This window comes from Grammomys surdaster, unplaced genomic scaffold, assembly GCF_004785775.1.
Source record: "Grammomys surdaster isolate TR1022 unplaced genomic scaffold, NIH_TR_1.0 1029, whole genome shotgun sequence".
Lineage (NCBI taxonomy): Eukaryota > Metazoa > Chordata > Mammalia > Rodentia > Muridae > Grammomys > Grammomys surdaster.
The window spans coordinates 77,838-95,529 of record NW_021605448.1 but is presented as its reverse complement, the minus strand read 5'-3'; the positions used below and the strand labels follow the sequence as shown (position 1 = coordinate 95,529).

The 17,692-nt window shown below is 40.3% G+C and overlaps 1 protein-coding gene across 1 annotated transcript in view; it reads left to right on the top strand.

The window, feature by feature from the left end:
- The window catches only part of Adgb (androglobin), a 133,513-nt gene that overhangs the window by 72,189 nt on the left and 43,632 nt on the right, over nt 1–17,692 (top strand). The window contains exons 15-27 of the mRNA XM_028783176.1: nt 445–574; nt 868–904; nt 1,880–2,060; nt 2,667–2,730; nt 4,600–4,702; nt 6,811–6,952; nt 8,628–8,742; nt 11,104–11,271; nt 12,370–12,505; nt 13,050–13,187; nt 15,956–16,049; nt 16,789–16,923; nt 17,442–17,595. Of these exons, the coding sequence (XP_028639009.1) occupies nt 445–574; nt 868–904; nt 1,880–2,060; nt 2,667–2,730; nt 4,600–4,702; nt 6,811–6,952; nt 8,628–8,742; nt 11,104–11,271; nt 12,370–12,505; nt 13,050–13,187; nt 15,956–16,049; nt 16,789–16,923; nt 17,442–17,595 (1,597 nt within the window). The remainder of the gene's footprint in view (nt 1–444; nt 575–867; nt 905–1,879; nt 2,061–2,666; nt 2,731–4,599; nt 4,703–6,810; nt 6,953–8,627; nt 8,743–11,103; nt 11,272–12,369; nt 12,506–13,049; nt 13,188–15,955; nt 16,050–16,788; nt 16,924–17,441; nt 17,596–17,692) is intronic.

Genomic DNA, 17,692 nt, shown 5'->3' with positions numbered 1-17,692 from the left:
GCCTTGGGTACACAGCATGAAAGTCACAATTAGAAGCCTAAGGGCTTACAGTCTAGGATTAAATTTCCCACACCAAGATTTTCATTCATACACACACTCCGCTAACTCCATTTATACTGATAATCAAATCCCCTGTATTCTGATCACCAACAGGCATATCTTTATAACAGTGTCCCAGAACAAACAAACAAACAAACAAACAAACAAACCAAACACTTAAACCACTTTTACAGCAATACGTTGATTGATGAGGTAGACGTATAGGAAGTAGTATAATAAGTTATTCAGAAGTAATTTTTAAAAACTTCTCTGATGAAGAATAAGAACAAAATGAGCAGAATCAAACCTATCTATTGTTGTTGACAAAACTAAGCTTATTCATTGGTCACTGTTAGTCAGAAATTACACTAACAGAAGTTCTGTGGGATATTTTTTCTCCACTAGACATTTTGTACAATCTGTCATTAAGAAAGGAACACCGCTGGGATCCAGTCTTCCTCCCCTTGTGGAAAATGATTTAGCTGCAAATACCAGCCAAGGGGAGATGAACGTATTAAACGGAAACCCATCTCAGGTACCAACCAGCTCAAGCCTGGACCATACAAGACTTACCTTCAATTGTGAGCTATCTTCTGTCTGCAAAGTGTGCATACACCACATGTCAGAAGAATGAAGAATTCCATTAAACCCTACATCCTATGTATCTCACGTATCTGTGGCCGTTTAGAAAGTGGCGTATCCTTCCATTGTTCAAGTCCACCGAGTCCTCTCTGGCTTGCATTGCCTATAAACTATTAAAGTGATTATATACATTTCTAATATGGGCAATTATGTGTATACTTAAAATTGTTCCTTTTCACTTTTCAGGGCAATATTGCATTGCAAGTTGTACCTGGAAAAGGTAAATTAATAATCCTCTCATGTTTTTGCTCTCTCATAGAGATCAAAGTACACACAATTCTTGCTTCTAGACAGACTTAGTTCTCCCTTCTCCCACCTTAGTCTCTCCTCAGCATTTCCTATGATTTCCTAATTCTAATCTACTCCATCCTAGAAACATGTAACAATTTGATAGGTTAAATTTAAACTAAAATAGAACTGGAGGAGGATGTGATTAAGGATCTGTAATAAAAGGGTCATATGATCGTTTTGTTTTGGAGTTTTATGTCATGTAAGAGAGGGTTTTGCTAATCACCCAAACTGGCATACAACTCATTAAGGTCCAAGTTTGTCTCATGCTCTTAATCCTCAAGGTTGCTGGGTTTGCAGGGAAATGCCCACAAGCTCATGCCATTTAAGGCATGCATGCTGTGGTCAAAATATTGAAACTATCGTCAGTTCCTGTTAGAAACTAAAGACTTGGTCAGAACTCAAACCCAAGAGAAAAGTCACATGCGTGTCTATTAAAATGTTGTTTAAGATTCTACATGAGGTTTGTGACAGAGCTTGATAAATATAAGTTGTAGTTACATAGCCACTGAGACGAAAGATTAAAGGGCTGACTGAACACACCAGGGAAACAAACCTGTCATATTGTCACGGTGCCTTCTGAACTCTGGACTGTCCTTTTTTAAAAGAAGATCTCTGTCACTATTTTAAGCACATAGATGAATTAGTTTTTTTTTTTTGTAACGTTGCAATTTCTAAAGAACGTGTTCCTAACTTACCAAAGTAATTTTAAGTTTCCTGAATTATAAAATCCAAGTGTGAAAACCAAACTTTCACAAACGTTAGGGCTGCATTTAAGTGATTATTATTTATGTTTTCTTATAAACAGAACTTGAATTTGAAATGCTCCCTGCCATTCACTTTTCATACTTTTGCAGCTTGTCACGTAACAGTATAAGATATGCCTGATATATGCGTCCTCTCCCCTTCCCAGATGAACCTTCAGAGCCTGCACTGGGGGATTCCCACCAGCTTGAGGCTGTTAGTATAGAAAGAGATTTGCTTAGCCTGACTACAGCGACACTGGACAAGTCACAGGAAGAGTTGGCAGTAAACGAAGGTGTTTCCAAAGAAATATGGCTGGACTTCGAAGACTTTTGTGTGTGCTTTCAGTAAGTATTCTGTTGCCAGTCATCTGACTAGATTCTACTGGATCAGCTCCAAACTCTAGTGCCATACAGGCTCACAGCTGGATCAGTTTCTGTGTTTTTATTTATTGGTCTTATGATATATTAATTATTAACTAGCATTCAAAAGAGGAAAGCAAATATCAGCTGGGGGTTAGTTTACTATAACTATTTTTTCTTTTTATTGAAAATGGAGTCTTCTCTCATACAGTACATCCAGACTACAGTTTCCCATCTCTAAGGGGAGAGACCCAGTGGAGACCTCCTATTTACTTTCCCCATGGTGTGGGGCTGCGGGTCACTGTACACTCTTCCACCTGCTGCTGGGAAAAAATAACGGATGCATTGACTCTCCATAGAGCGCACTAGCAGCCAATCCCCAGCCTAGCTGCTCTTAGTTCCTCCTCAGATGCTTCTTAATCAAGATGAATTTCCCCACTGAGATCATTTTGTCCATTTATAACAACAAATGCTGCAGTTCTTTCAAAAGTTTGCCTGCTCCCTATAATTATTTGAGTCTAAGAAACTAAACATGTGGTACTAGTTTTGTATGTAATGGCAATAACTGATTATAAATGTTTTCTTTTTCAGACAGATATATATTTTCCACAAGCCAACTTCTTATTGTCTTAATTTTCAAAAATCAGAATTCAAGGTAAGTGCATTAAGCTTTCCACTTTATGCATAAGTTTTATGTAGAATCACCTTACTAAAAGATACTTTTATATGTCTCAAGCACTTCTAAATCTCTTATCCAATTATAATTTAAACATCAGTTTTTAATTTTTTTATTCATCCCTTGTCCAGACCATGAGCCACTTTACCACTTTGCATGCAAAAGTCACTCACCCACACGTTTAGTACACGATTGAGATAATGCAAGATACGTGGAAGAATGTATATTAGCAACTCATGATACATGTCGGCTGCCATTTATTAAGCACAGTTCACAGGTTTTAAAACCTATCAGCAGTTTTAAATTATGTGCATATACAGTGACAAAGTCAACTATTCTTTGTTCTGTTATTTTTATAAAATGATGCTCACATTATTTTCCTGTAAAGTTTCGATTTAGCAAAATAAGGTGACATGCCTTTGTGACTCTCTCATTCCGCTAGATGTTCACGACATCCATGGCTGTGGGAAAATACTATATTTCTAGACACTGGAGCTCAAAGATCCCCATGCAGCCTGAGAGGAAAGATTGGCTGTTGTCTGGGGCTGAGCTTTAGTTACTGAACGTGACAACTTAGCACAGAGCCAGTGGCCACAGCACACGTCACAGATAGTCTCTTGATGCTCAATGTAAGGATGGGTTAGAAACCTTTGAAAGTCATTCATGGATAGCTTTGGGGACAACCAGTGCCCCAACTGCTAAACCTTTAAAAGTGAGCCCCCTGCAGAGACTCCTCCTCGTACATACATATTGGACTGGGAGACCCACTGTCCTTCACACTCAAGTAGTGAGTATTTGAAGCAACTATCCATAACACTAGTATGTGATGACTTAAAGGAAACATGAAATAAATGGTTAGATGGTTACTGATAGAAAATATTGGAGGAGGCAGTGATTTAGAACATCTTATGCCATGCCAGACATTTCTCGCAATTATTTTATAGTTTGTTGAATAACTATTTCACAGTGTGGTTAAAGATTCACCGTTCCTATATTAACTGGTTGTTTACATCTTGTGGTAAAGTAGCACTTCTATACATCTACAGCAGAATGACAATTAGATTTGTTGAATATGCTTACTCTATGCCATCATTCAAAATTGTACTAAAGGACCGCAGGGTTAGGAAGAACTAACAAGGCAATAGTCATGAGTACAGTGTTAGCGTCCAACTTGAGTTCCAACCGTGGCTTTGCTACCTGCCAACTGTGCTTTGGGCAACCCACTCACCCTGCTTTGTATTTTCCTGAGAGTTAGGAATGCTCATACTTCCCTATAGAATGCGCTGAAACCTTAACCATATAGCTGTAGATGACGGCCTTTCCCAACAACTCTGCTCTGACCCATCACTTCACTGACTGTCCAAAACAAAACCCCACCCTGGATGGACGCCAGCAAGCCATGGTTACATTTCTGAAGATCTTGTGAAAAGTATGAAAAGAGGTTTTTGTCTGTCTGTCGGTTTTTACCATTATACAACTCCACAAAATGCCTAAATGCATCCCTACTAGGCATTTCCGTTTGCTGCCATGCTCAGTCAGAGTCTCCTTGCCTGTCTGTATTTGACTCTCTACCCCCAGGCCGCTCACTTTTTCACCACTTTAGTTCTGGAATTGGCAGATCCTGTTTTTTGCTCATGGAAAAAAGTTCTCTCAGTCAGCAGCCATCTCTCAGAGGACCCAGATCCAGCTGCCACAGATTACTGCTTGGTTTGACATCACTCTATTTAGACCTGCAATGTACTGACTGTGGTCCATAGGAGGCAGCAAGTTTCTCACTGTGTGGAACTAACCTGTGACTGACAGAGTGAATGGACTACTAAGCTTGACACCCGCTCTGATTTCTTGCAGTTCGTGGAGAAGCGTGTGCCCTACTATCTGTTTGTGGATAGCCTGAAGCCTATCGAACTACTGGTTTGCTTTTCTGCTTTGGTGCGCTGGGGGGAATCTGGAGGTAAGAGGGTTCTGAGAGTGGGATTGTCTGGATGTCCAGAGCACAGGTGGGCTCAGGAACATAGAATGATAAAGTTCAGGATATCGGTGAAGAAACCGAGTTACACAGGGCTGCCCTGCCCCTGCCTCTGCTGCTCTTCCTCCTCTCACCCTGGAGACGGTGCTGACTCTTGGTTCCTAGTTCTCTCTTGGTCACAATCTCTCACTCACCTCTTTGTCTTACCTTTCTTTTCATCTCTACTGGCCATCATCCTCATTTTCTTTGGTGCGTGACTGGATGATGATCAGAAGTGATCCTTTTCTTTCACCCCTTTTAGGTTCCTCTGTGACTTGAGGCGGCATTTCCTCCAAGGTTGAATACCGGAGGCTTGCCCCTCGGCATGAGATCTTTATGTGGGAGAGACTTGTGGGAAACCTCTAAGTCTTTGGAAGTGCTGCACATGGGTTGGGTTGATGCCGGTCTCAGACTGAACCTGATTTAGTGAGAGCAGCTTGTTACAGTGTGGAACCTCGGCATATGTTTGGTCCCTTGTGCACAGAGGCCATTCCCACTGCTGTGTTTTACAGATAGAAAGAATGCTAACCTAGAATCCAGTACAGCTCCCTTGGATTTAAGACTCTGAACTAAATGAACCTTTTTGTTTTCTCTTTCCATCACCTTTCCCTGGTAAGCATCCTGGTGCTTAGCTAAACTCTGCCTAATCTTTGGCTGCAAAAATGCATCTGAATATGCCTGGGAAAAGGAAAACCCCTCCTGGCTAGCCCACTCAACACTGAGGAGCACTGGTTTCAGCAAGCGCCCCTGTGCAGGCATTCCCTAGTGTGCTCCTTCCTCCACTCTCCTTCTCATAAGTGACTGCTTTAAACCTGGAATTCTCCTTTCTTCCAATCTCTACTCTTATTGGAATTCATTTCCATTGGAAGCCATGCTGCTGAATTTAGTGAGAAATCTCTAGCCTCATTTTTCCACACAAACTCCAGGAAGTCCTAACCTACCCTGCCTCTTACTTAGTAGGTGGTTTCCCTGCCTTATGCAAGCTCTTCTGATATGTACATATGATCATTCTGTGATCCTTTGGCCTATTATGTTAAAGCATATCTTTAACTCATGTTAACCATGTCACGTTATAGTTGCTCAATAAACGTGTCCCAAGTACTCAAGAATTGAGTATTGTGAGAATATTAATGGTAAGGGCTTTTATGCTTCAGCATGGATATCAGTTGTGTTGAATAGTGAATGTTACATAGCAGGCACCAAATAGTCATTTAATAAACTTTCCAAAATTTAGCGATCTCAGTTTAATACATTGACTTGGCTTTTACAGCTCTGAAGTTCTCGTGTTCTAGGACATTGAGAGTCCACACACAAGGATGCTGTGGCCTTGTATCTTTAGCGTGAGAATGTTCTAGAAGAAAGGCAAAAACACATTTTGTTCTCAGTCATCGATGAAAAATAATAATTGATGCACATTTAAAGAAACACTTACTTGACTTTAAAGTTAAATTTTCCCTTGCAACTTCTAAATAAATTCATAAATACATAAAGTCTGATTTTGAAAGGCAAACACTTACATAGAAAAAGAAATATTTTGATTTTCTTTAACACTGTCTTGGAAATCTCCTTTCTTCCAATCTCTGCTCTTATTGGCATTCATTTCCATTGAAAGCCATGCTGCTGAATTTAGTGAGAAATCTCTGGAAATTACACACTATGGAAGTGTGATATCCTGAATATTACACAATTTTCCCCATTAAAATTGACTCCCGGAAGATATTCTAATCATGTATATACAGATGATTAAAAATAGTGGCAGACTATGATAAAGTATATCTGCATGTTCTCCTTTTCCCAACTTTCTCATCCTAATTTCTCTGAAGGAGAAATGATTCTGAAGGGCAAACTGAACAGGCAGAGACAGGAGCCAAGGTAGGTGCCATTTGCCAAACTCACACACATAGCTTCCAGCATTTCAGCAATGCTTTTAGGATATCTTCGGTACCTGATTCACCTTCGTGATTACATACGATATTACTGGACAGGAGGCAATGCAAGTGGAGGCCAACTATTCTTCCGTGTTCATGTTTCAACACATCTCCCTTCTCCCAAAGCCTTAACAAAAGATAGCCCTCCTGTGGAGCCTGGGCTCCTGACAGCTGAAGCCATCACCTGGAAGTCCCTGAAGCCTCTTAGTGTTGTTCTGAGGATTCACACCTATGCTACGAAGGCCAGCATGGTGCGCCTGCCTGTCGGGTATGCTCTGACTTCATTTCCCCATGTTTGAGGCTTTTAGATTGTGATGATGGAGATTCTCCTTTATTGTTTCCTGGAGTGACATCCAACAAGGTACCTGTCTGTCATTGAGATTCTTGAGAGAGAGAGAATCCTTTCAATAAATGACATTGTCAGGGCCACACTGGATGCTTGGAAGGATCATTGTTGGGGGTCCAGGGGCTATATATGTGAAGAACATGGCTTAACCGGAAGTTTCTAAAATGAATCTGTCAATAATTTCTCTTGTGTTCTCATAAATTGTACTATTCCTTAACAAGAATTCTGCATGACTCTGCTTAAATTTGGACTCCAATTAGATTATAAAATAGCATTTCTTCCCACTAACCTAGAATACCACCTGTGGTACATTGTTTACATGTTATTTTTAATGATAACAAAGCTAGGCAAACACAACACATTTTTTGTTTGAAGGAAATTATACACCATGGAAGTGTTTTATTGATTTTTAGCATATAAAATTTGGAATACTGTCTCATATTTCAAATGAAAAATATTTTTACTGGAATATTATCCTAAGATCAATCTTTTTAATTATACGGCATTAGTGAAAAGTTATAGAGATTGTGCTAAAAGCAGAGCCTAAGCAACAAAACGAAAGGCTAAAGTAATGTGTGTTATACATCCAGATGTCTAAAAAAAAATCTTACAAAAAATCAATTTCTCAATATAGTACCTATATGGAGACTTTCTCTAGAAATCAAATTAATTCTATGAGATTCTCTAATACAGTGGCTCTCAACTTTCCTAATATTGAGGACCTTTAATTCCATCTCATGTTGTAGTGATCCCTCAACTATAATTATTTTTATTTCTACTTCATAACTATAATTTGGTAATGTAAAGAATAGTGATGCAAATATCTGATATGCAGGATGTCTAACATGTGCTCTCTGTAAAAAAGGCTGCTTGACCCCGAAGGGTCACGACCCACAAGTGGAGAACCACTGATCTTACTGTTGACACATCAAGCACAGGGGATTAAAAGAGGATGGTCCTGGAGCTGCATCTCTCTACACAGCCCCTAAGCCATCACTGTGTTTTGAGCATCCTCTAAATGCCTGACAAGGGGGGAAAGTGGTTGTCTCTGTTTTCAGTGATACTGGATAGGAGGGAGAGAATTTTCATATACGAAATGAGATGTGTTTGCGAATCTGCAAAGCCCTGTACTCAACGAGAAAAAAAAACGTAGAATCCTCTTTAGCAGCACAGGATGGGTGCACATCTTCAGTATGTGAAAGTCTGTTATTTTGTCTAATTGTTTCTGTCTTCTGTTTTTTTTTGTTTTGTTTTTGTTTTTGTTTTTGTTTTTGTTTTTGTTTTTTTCGAGACAGGGTTTCTCTGTGTAGCCCTGGCTGTCCTGGAACTCACTCTGTAGACCAGGCTAGCCTCGAACTCAGAAATCCGCCTGCCTCTGTTTCTGTCTTCTATAATCAGTAAAACACAGATTTTTGTGATTATCTAGGGTTGTCATAGAGTACAAATCTAAGTAGTTGTCCCTTCTGTCTTAAAAAAATACCGAAACAAAACAACTCTTACTAACTTCTGGCTTCCAAACTCTGACCGAGCAACTAGTAGAGGTGAAATCCATTTAACAGAGGAAGCATGCTCTTCACGTGGTTTCCATTCTCTCTAGGAGGCATATGCTGCTCTTCAATGCATATTCCCCTGTGGGGCATGCCATACATGTCTGCAGCATGACGACATTTGTCATCGGGGATGAAGATATTGTACTGCCCAACTTTGAGCCGGTAAATATCCTAGTAAACCAATCCTCTCTGGTTTCAAAGCTTTTTACTCAATCCTATTATTTATTTTTCCTACCCCTCTTTATTAAACTATTTGTATATCTTCTAAGAAATGGTGAAATGTAATCTCTGAGAAACACAATTAATTGTTCCCTGACAAGTGTACACGCCTCTCCTCCATTGAGTCTTTCACGTCAATAAACATCTCTTAGGGTTGATGCAGTGGTCTTTGAGAAGGGTAAAGCACCGATAAAGTCCTTTGGATGTCACTTAAAATCTGAGCATTCCTTCCTATCCATACCTTCCTTACTCTGAGGAATTTAGAGTGTGTATCTCCGGGATAAGGAGGAGTCAGAGTGTTCCACTGGAAACACTCATCACTTCTTACCCTTTCCTCTCTCTTCTCGTCCTTTCTCTGCTGTGAGAGAAAATGAGTGCAATAACTCCACTAACTCCCCCCCCCCCCCGCTTTATTTAAAATGTCCCCTGCCTACCTGTGTGCCTAGGGGAGATAAGAATTTGCTATTTTCTGCTGTCTGACACATAGTACTGTCTCATCTCTAATGATTTACTAAAACTAAAACCCCAAGAAAACTAGCTAAAATCTCCACATGGTGCAAACACAAGATTTTCAAAGGCAGACAGAAAACCTTACAACAGGAAGGTTGAATACCGGGTCTTTCTTCCATGCTGTGATGGTCTAGACATGCCCGACTCAGTAGTTGTCTAGTTAAAGTAAGCTTCTACCCAGAGAAGTCACCTGCTTGTGTAGCAGATCTAGGAATGATCAGTTAGGACTCTGAGGAGTTAAGGTCTCTCAGCTCATGGGCAAGGGGCTGCCTTTTGCACTTCCATTAGAATAAAACATAATAGAGATAATAGACACCCCCTAGCATGTCTAGACAGGGTTCTACAAGTTTCCTCTACACTTCCGGTTGTTGGCTGTGCTGTCTCCTCTCCACATGCTTTTAATTCTGCTCAGTAGGCACTAAGCAAACAACAGGTTGATCTCATCAGGTGTTCTTTGTTTCCTTGACCATTCTGAAATATTTGTTTGTTTGTTTGTTTTGCTACTTTGGTTTTGTGGAGGTAGGAGCTCATGATATATCCCAGGCTAACCTAGAACTCATGGTCCTTTTGCATCAGCTTCCAGAGTGTGTGTGGGGTTACAAGCATGTACTGCCATGCTTCGCTTTCTCCTGCTTATTTCAAATTGTTCTTTAAAACAATACTTGTGTGCCATGCATCATCCAGCTTTCAGGAGAGTTAACTCCTAATGATTATTTTGTTGGAAGATTTCTTATTTCTCTGATGGTATAATGTTCTTATAACTCAAGATTAATCTCTATTTTGCTTTTATTCTAATGGAAGTGCAGAAGGCAGCCCCTTGCCCATGAGCTGAGAGATCTTAACTCCTCAGAGTCCTAACTGATCATTTCTAGATCTGCTACATAAGCAGGTGACTTCTCTGGGTAGAAGTTTACTTTAACTAGATCACAACTGAGTCAAGACCTTCCTCAGTGCTGATGCTTGGAATGATCATGTAGGTATTCAAGCATGAAGATGAGAATGCACCTGTTTATCAACAGTTTCTTACCCAGCAGGCATCTGTGTTTCCAAAGCACATTCGCTGGGCCTACTCTGAGTCCTCCATGTATCCATGGAACAATGATTGCACCTCCTAGAGAAACAGTAAAGATGGCTCAGTTGGTTTTCCTCCACCTTCCTCTCAGTAGGCATGTGCTGCTCCAGGCAACTCAAGCACTGCCCAATATACACCAACTAGGACAGTCTTCAGGTATCTCAGAGTAGTTGATTTCTGGAATATCTTGTCAGCTTGGACCTCTTACTGTTTCTCAGATAGCTGGAGGGAGCCAGTAGCCCAAGCCAGCCCACACACTGGTCTTTATCTTACAAGACTCTCTCTCTCTCTCTCTCCCCCTCTCTCTCTCTCTCTCTCTCTCTCTCTCTCTCTCTCTCTCTCTCTCTCTCTCTCTCTCTCTCTCTCTCTGAAATCTTCTCTACCCCTCAGTCCTTAAAATCCCAGTCCCTGTCAGCCTAACTCCTGGACAACTTTTAGACCTAACTCTGGATATTAATACCATGGAGTTTTCCACACTCCATCCTAATGCTAGAACTCCTCTTCCACAGCCCCTTTCGGAGGACTTCCAGCCTTTGTTTCACATCTCCTAGACCATAGCATCAAATAAAAAGCCCAAGTTCACTCTATTCTATACAAATAAAATAGCCATGAACCAATCACAAAGCAGAAGATATTCTTCCCCAGAGATTGAACATTTGTAAACTTAGCTGCCCTTTAATAAACAGGAGGATTACTGCTACATGCATGCTCTATCTTCACAGGAGAGCTACCGATTTATAGAACAGTCTATAATAATTATGAAGGCCATTGGCAACGTGATTGCTAATTTCAAAGACAAAGGTAAATTGCCAACAGCTTTGAGGGATCTGCAGGCAGCTCACTACCCTATCCCCCTCAACAACAAAGAACTCACTGCTCAACACTTCCGGGTAAGCAATTTCTGATTCTGATGCTCATAGCAGGAAACCTCCCATCTGAAAGTGGAAGTCCAAATGCTGAGTCTGGGGAAGTGGTTTGCAGAGAGGAATCTAGAGGAAAAGCATATGATAGTGGCTGCTGGGGGCTACTGAGGCTCACTCACCCAGAGGCTTTTGCTAAACTGGGAATGATGTTTCCATAAAGGAGATTCACCAGGCAGTGTTTCTGTTTTCAATAGTTCAAGTTACCCACAGGAACCTCCTTCATATGACACTAGCTTCTGCTGAGGCTGAGTAGCTCTCTGGTTTCCCAGATATCCTGCAGGATAGGAAGTCAGGATACTCTTGGTTATCTCTTGAGCAAGGAAACTCAGGGGTACTGATCCACCCCAGCTGCCTGGCAATCTGGTTACATCTGCTTTTATTTGTCCGTTTTTGTTCAAGTTTTTTTCAACCTCTATGCAACTGATATTCAGACTAAATTATTTTTGTTATTTGACTGTCTTATGCTCTTCGGGATGTGTCACAGATCATTTGTCACCACTGTATATGATGATAACATCGAGTTGTGACAACAGAAAATGCCTCTGACCTCATCACATGCTCTTTGAGGGAGGAATTTCATTGCCAAAACGAAAACCACAGGGAACTCAGTTAAGCTGTAATTTTGTGTAAATTAATAGTATGCACCATGCTTAATATAAGCCCAAGTAAATTTTCCTTTGCATTAAAAATATATTTTACCATTGCTTACGTGTAAGCTGATGTTAGGTGTTGTTGGCAAAGTCTTTATAAATTAAGATTATGCCCAAAATAGAAGAACACCTTGCCAAGCAGAGGAGAAAGAAACCATTCTATTGGTATATGAACATCAAGGAAGAATTCATATACATCCCAGACAATCAGCTGAACTGGCAGTGATAATTGTCTGCCTTGTCACATATTCAAACAAACACAAATTTTACAGATAGACTCTCAACAGACAAGGCAAATCCTAGTAAGAATTCAGCTCCTTTGCCATGTATAGTTCAACCTACATTGTCCACTATTGTGTGTGTGTGTGGTGTGTGTGTGTGTGTTTGTGTGTGTGAATGCTTTTATCTTTTCCAGGTTTTCCATATATCATTGTGGCGTTTAATGAAAAAATCTCAAGTAGCCAAGCCTCCTATGAACTTCAGATTTGCATTCCGGGCTATGGTTTTAGACACGGACTTACTGGATTCCTTCTCAGAGGATGCCTCTTTAGGTGCTGATTCATTTTAAGTACCTGAGCACGGAAGTGGTAAATAATTTAAAATGGTTATGTTCAGCTGTTGTGTAGCAGAGACAACAGAGAACCGTCTAGTTCTAGCTCTCTCTAGGATGCTCCAGAGGCTCCCACGATCTGCTGAGGAAGCATCCTAACCCCTGTCATATGTACTTCCTGGGGACCCAGAACTCCTCTCTAGTAGTCATTGACTTGCCTGGCTTGAATTAAGGACCCTTGAGGAGATGCCCCAGTTCCTTCCTTCCTCTTACTATATTGTTTCTATTCTCATTATTTTGTTTCCTTACAGTTCTGAGGGATGCCTCCGTCCCCTTCCCCATGGAAATCCAAGGCAGGTCATTGAAATATCACAGCTTCCTCCTCCAGACCTTTACCTAAGCTCAGTGGGCATTGTGAAACAGGACGTTCAATTCATCTTTGTGGGATTTTATATGTCTGAAGGCTTTCACAGCTGCAGGCATGAAATTCAGGGGGAAAGGAGTAAATACAGATTCCAATCCAGTGTTTGTCTTTCTCTTGTCAGAGGAGTGGATAGACCTTAAATATTCTATGCCAATAAATGAGAAGGAATATACTTCTGAGGAAATAGCTGCCGCAGTGAAAATTCAATCCATGTGGAAAGGGTGCTATGTCAGACTGCTCTTGAAAGCCAGAACGCCAGGTATGGTTTTAAGCCACTTGAAATAGACCCAAGTGTATAGGAATGAGTGGTAATTTAGAGTCAGCTTGCTTCACAAAATACTTCATTAATTTTATCTAGTAAGTACTGAAATCCCTGAAGTCAAGCAGCTGGTTAGTGTTCATTCTCTCATTCTCAGAACTCCTCAGTGTTTGAGATGTCACGCACAATGAATATTTACTGAAAGGCAAATGTCAGGGCTGGGACAACGGGGTAGAAAGAGTGCTTGCTACACAAGCAGGGGGACTGGAGTTCAGATGCCAGATGCCATAGAAAAGGCATGCAGGTGTGATACCCAAACAGCCACACTTAGAGGGCAGAGAGTGGGGATCCAGCCAGATGAGCCCCATCCTGGAGCCACATTCTACAGAACACTCTACCTTGGTCAATAATTAGAGAACAGCTGAGAGAGACACCTGATATCAACGTCTGGCCACCACATGTATGTGCACAGATGCATGTGTCCATCATGTACACTTGTCTTCACAGATGCACACATGCTCTGATATCACACACTGCACATTGGAAAAGGATATATGTTCCATGAATCATTGAGAAAGTGATTGGCTTAATTTTTAGAATCTGTTGTAAGTTCTTTTCAGTCATCTCCAATTTGGTTGCAGCAGTTTGAAATGTCAGTCACCTTCAGCTAGGTTGGAGATGCTTGTATATTTCTATATTGAATTTCACAGGAGTGACTGGATGTTGCAGGACTGAAAGACACCTGTGCATCTGTGCAGGATGAGGCTGATGTTAAGGTAGCTGCAAAGATGTGTTTCAATATGCTCTAACATTTGTGAAGTGAAATGTTTTTAGGTATGTCAAATGAATTTGTGGGTAGTGATGCCTACTTTGTCAAATCAAAACTCAAAAGTTATATTCAATTATTCCCATCATGTAATATCCATAGATCCTTTGAGAGGAAAGATTTAATTTGATAGAACTCTTTAGTTGACTGAAATATTTTGTTATAAAAATACCTTGGTGAAAAACATTTAGTAATACCATTGAAATATTTGTCTAAGGAGCAAAAAGTCTAGACACCCAAAGGCTTTTAGAATACACAGTAAATAGTTTGTGATAGAAAAACAGCTAGTGAAGGAATACTGTTGTACAGTGTAGTTCCAGCAGTCAGAAAGAGGGGGAAAAGGATGGCTAGTGTTAGCTGGAGGCTGACCTGGATTTCCAAATCAAGAAGTAAGGAAGAAAGGCAAGATGAAAGAAAAGAATGAAGGGAAGAGGGAAGGAGAGGAAGGGAGATGAAGGGAAGGGAGGGGAGAAAAAGGGAGGGAAGGGGAGGGGAAAGAAAGAACAAACTAGAGATAGACGTGAATTATAATTACTTGATTTTCATGTTTTTCTGCATTAGAAAACAAATGCATTTATCAAACATATTGCATGGTAAAATATTTTTGGTTCTTTCTATAAGTAGTAACTATTATATTCATATGATAATCTTTCTCTCCCTTTCCCCAATACTGGAAACTGAAAAAGTGCAAACAATTTCATAATGTAGCTCTTTCACTCAACTTGTATATATTGAATGAACCTCAGGGATGACTCACCCATGATGGAGTCAGTCAGGAGTCAGTCAGTGGAGCTGGCCAAGCAGGCCAAACTGCTCCATAACATCAGGCACACAGTAGAAAAGCAAATGCTAAAGGTCTCGATTTGAGATCTTGATCAAGCAATGAGAAAACTCAGGCAGAGCTCGAGAAAAAGAGAGTGCCTTTTTCTGTCATGCTGACTTTGAGATGCTTCCTCAGGACAGCATTTCCCCTGCCAGTTTGTTCGTTCATCTACTGGAAAGCCATTTGTGGGCAGTGCCGTAGCTGGAAGTTCATACCATCCACCCAGGCATATTCTTTAGAATGATTACGTGGTTGCTTTTCCTGAGCAAAGGTTTTCCATGGGAAGTGTTGCTATAACAGAAGATCTTTTTATACAAACTGTTTGGGAATCACTTAAATCCCTCATGTTTTTAGGCTGAAGATGAGAGAAAACAGTAGACTACACTGAGCAGTGCGCTCATCTAGACAGTGACAGCTCTGTGCTTTAAACATGCTTTTACTGCTCTTACAATTTGGAGCCTAGAGCCATCTTACTTGGGGATTGTGGGGCTCTTTGCAAACACCACAGCCAGCAGAGTGTTGATCTATGGGAGGCAAGAAGCCCTGTTTAATACAACTCAGTAGCCTGTGCTGGCTCAAACTTCAAGAGTCTGACCATACTGAGTTTATTTTAAGCATGTTTAAGCAAAGCACAATTTATTGGTGATAATTAACTCAATCCTGGCTGGCAGCAAAACTTAAGACATGACTACATCAAAACTCTTACAAAGTGAAGTGATATTTTCCATAAAGATACATTCTAATAGATTAATTGAAAATGCAGGCTTGAGATAACCAAGCTCATGATTGGATCTAAGGAACTGATGTGGTCTGGCCATACAGATAGCACAGAAGTCACTAGACTATTAATTATATCCATTCACAACTTCCTGGCTGGAAAGTAGGTTACACATCTTTTTCTTTGATGAGAGAACCCTTTGTGTTTAACATTCCTGCTTTCCCTAGCACTTACCTATGAGCACAAGGATCCACATGCCTCCTATAGTGGAGTTCAAATTTTTTACTTGCAAAATGAAAATTGCACAAGATCATTGTTCAGATATCTTATGGATTTAATGTTGTTATTACTATTACTGTTATTATTACCATTACCATTATTTTTACTGCTGTTTTGTTTAGAAACAAAGGAAAATGTCAGCGTTGCAGACACACTTCAGAAAATTTGGACAGTATTAGAGATGAATTTGGAGCAATATGCATTGTCTCTCTTAAGGTAAAGAATATTGCTAGACCTCTTATAGCTAGCAAATACTCCCAGATCTCCAGGAATGGTCCTGCATAGCTATAATGGCTTCTATCCCAGATAGCTCCTGAGATAGTCTGAAAAAGACCCAGGATTCCTGGTGCTTTTGAGGCTAGATCTAGATTCAGTCAGAAGGGAAGAATCCTCCCTTTTGTCGCAAACAGATAGCACAGAGGTCACCAGGTTCCCTGCAGGGAGCCAGGCGGGTCTCATGATTTGTTTCATCAACTGCGTGAACCAGAAGTCACAAAGGACAACAAATTCTAATATTATACTCTTGTTTGTGTCCTTGGGATTTTGTATCTAAAGTTTCCAAACCCATTGTTCACATTCACTTCACAAGCTCCATTCCACTCTCTTCTCTCTATCTGGATCCTTCAATGGTCCTGAACCAGTGTTACAACTGCTTTGCCCTGCTTTGTGCTTAAACATCAAAGCCTCATGTCCCTCTATGAGCATTAATTACTCTCTTGCTTAGGAATATATTCTCCTTCAATTACGAGCCTTTGGAAGATACCATTCACACTCTAGCTGCAGTATACTTCTTCCCCCTTGACACCAGATGCTACAAATCACACTGTGCCTCTTTGGTTTTTTCTTAACCTGGCAAACTTTGGCGGGCTGTTTCGGGGGCTAGGTCTCTTCTGTAAACGGAGTTTATTTTAAAAGTTCATTGTCATTGACACTAGAGTTATTTTTACATTTCTAGACTAATGTTTAAAAGCAAGTGTAAGTCTATGGAATCCTACCCATGCTTTCAAGATGAAGAAACCAAGCTGGCTTTTGCTGACCACACCGTGAACTACACAGACCAGCCGCCTAATTCTTGGTTTATAGTATTCAGGCAAGTGGTGAATGACGCCATCTTCAGACAGAAGAGGGTATTCAGATCTGCTGTTTCAAGAGTAAAAGTATGGTTAGCAGTGAAAGTATCAATCAGCCTCTAGACTCTCTAAAAACTTTCCCATACTTGATACATAAAAGTTTTTATTTATAGGATATGATGTCAGAGAATTTTTATCAATATTCCTTACTTCAAAGCATGAAATATGTAAACAATTTGTATATTTTTAGTGAATATGGTAACATAGAAAGTCAGTCTATTTTCAGTTCAGATAGGTCACATTTATCCAACTAATATCGTATTAAGTGCAAGTCACAAGTGACATAAAATGAGAATTTTGAAGGGAATTTGCATTTTTACAAGAAAATGCCACAGAAATAGTAATGTGAAATGCAAAAGATGTGTAAGAATTTTAGTTACTTGCAACTTGAAGGTTTTGCAAACGTTCTGTGGGATTAAATTCTTTTCCACACTTTGAGAATCGCCATTAAGTAAGGCTCGTGTTTTTGTAATTACAGAGAAACATTTTTGGTTCCTCAAGATATGATCTTACTCCCCAAAGTATACACCTCCCTCCCGATCTGTATGTTGCATGTCATTAACAATGACACGTTGGAGCAGGTGCCAAAGGTGTTTCAGAAAGTGGTGCCTTACAATTACACCAAGAACAAGGTAGGTGCAAAATGTAGCCCCAGGTGATAAAATAGCATCCAGAAGCAAGCTTGGCAGCTCTGCTAGAAGGAAGGGTGCTCTGTTCCATCCCTGTACA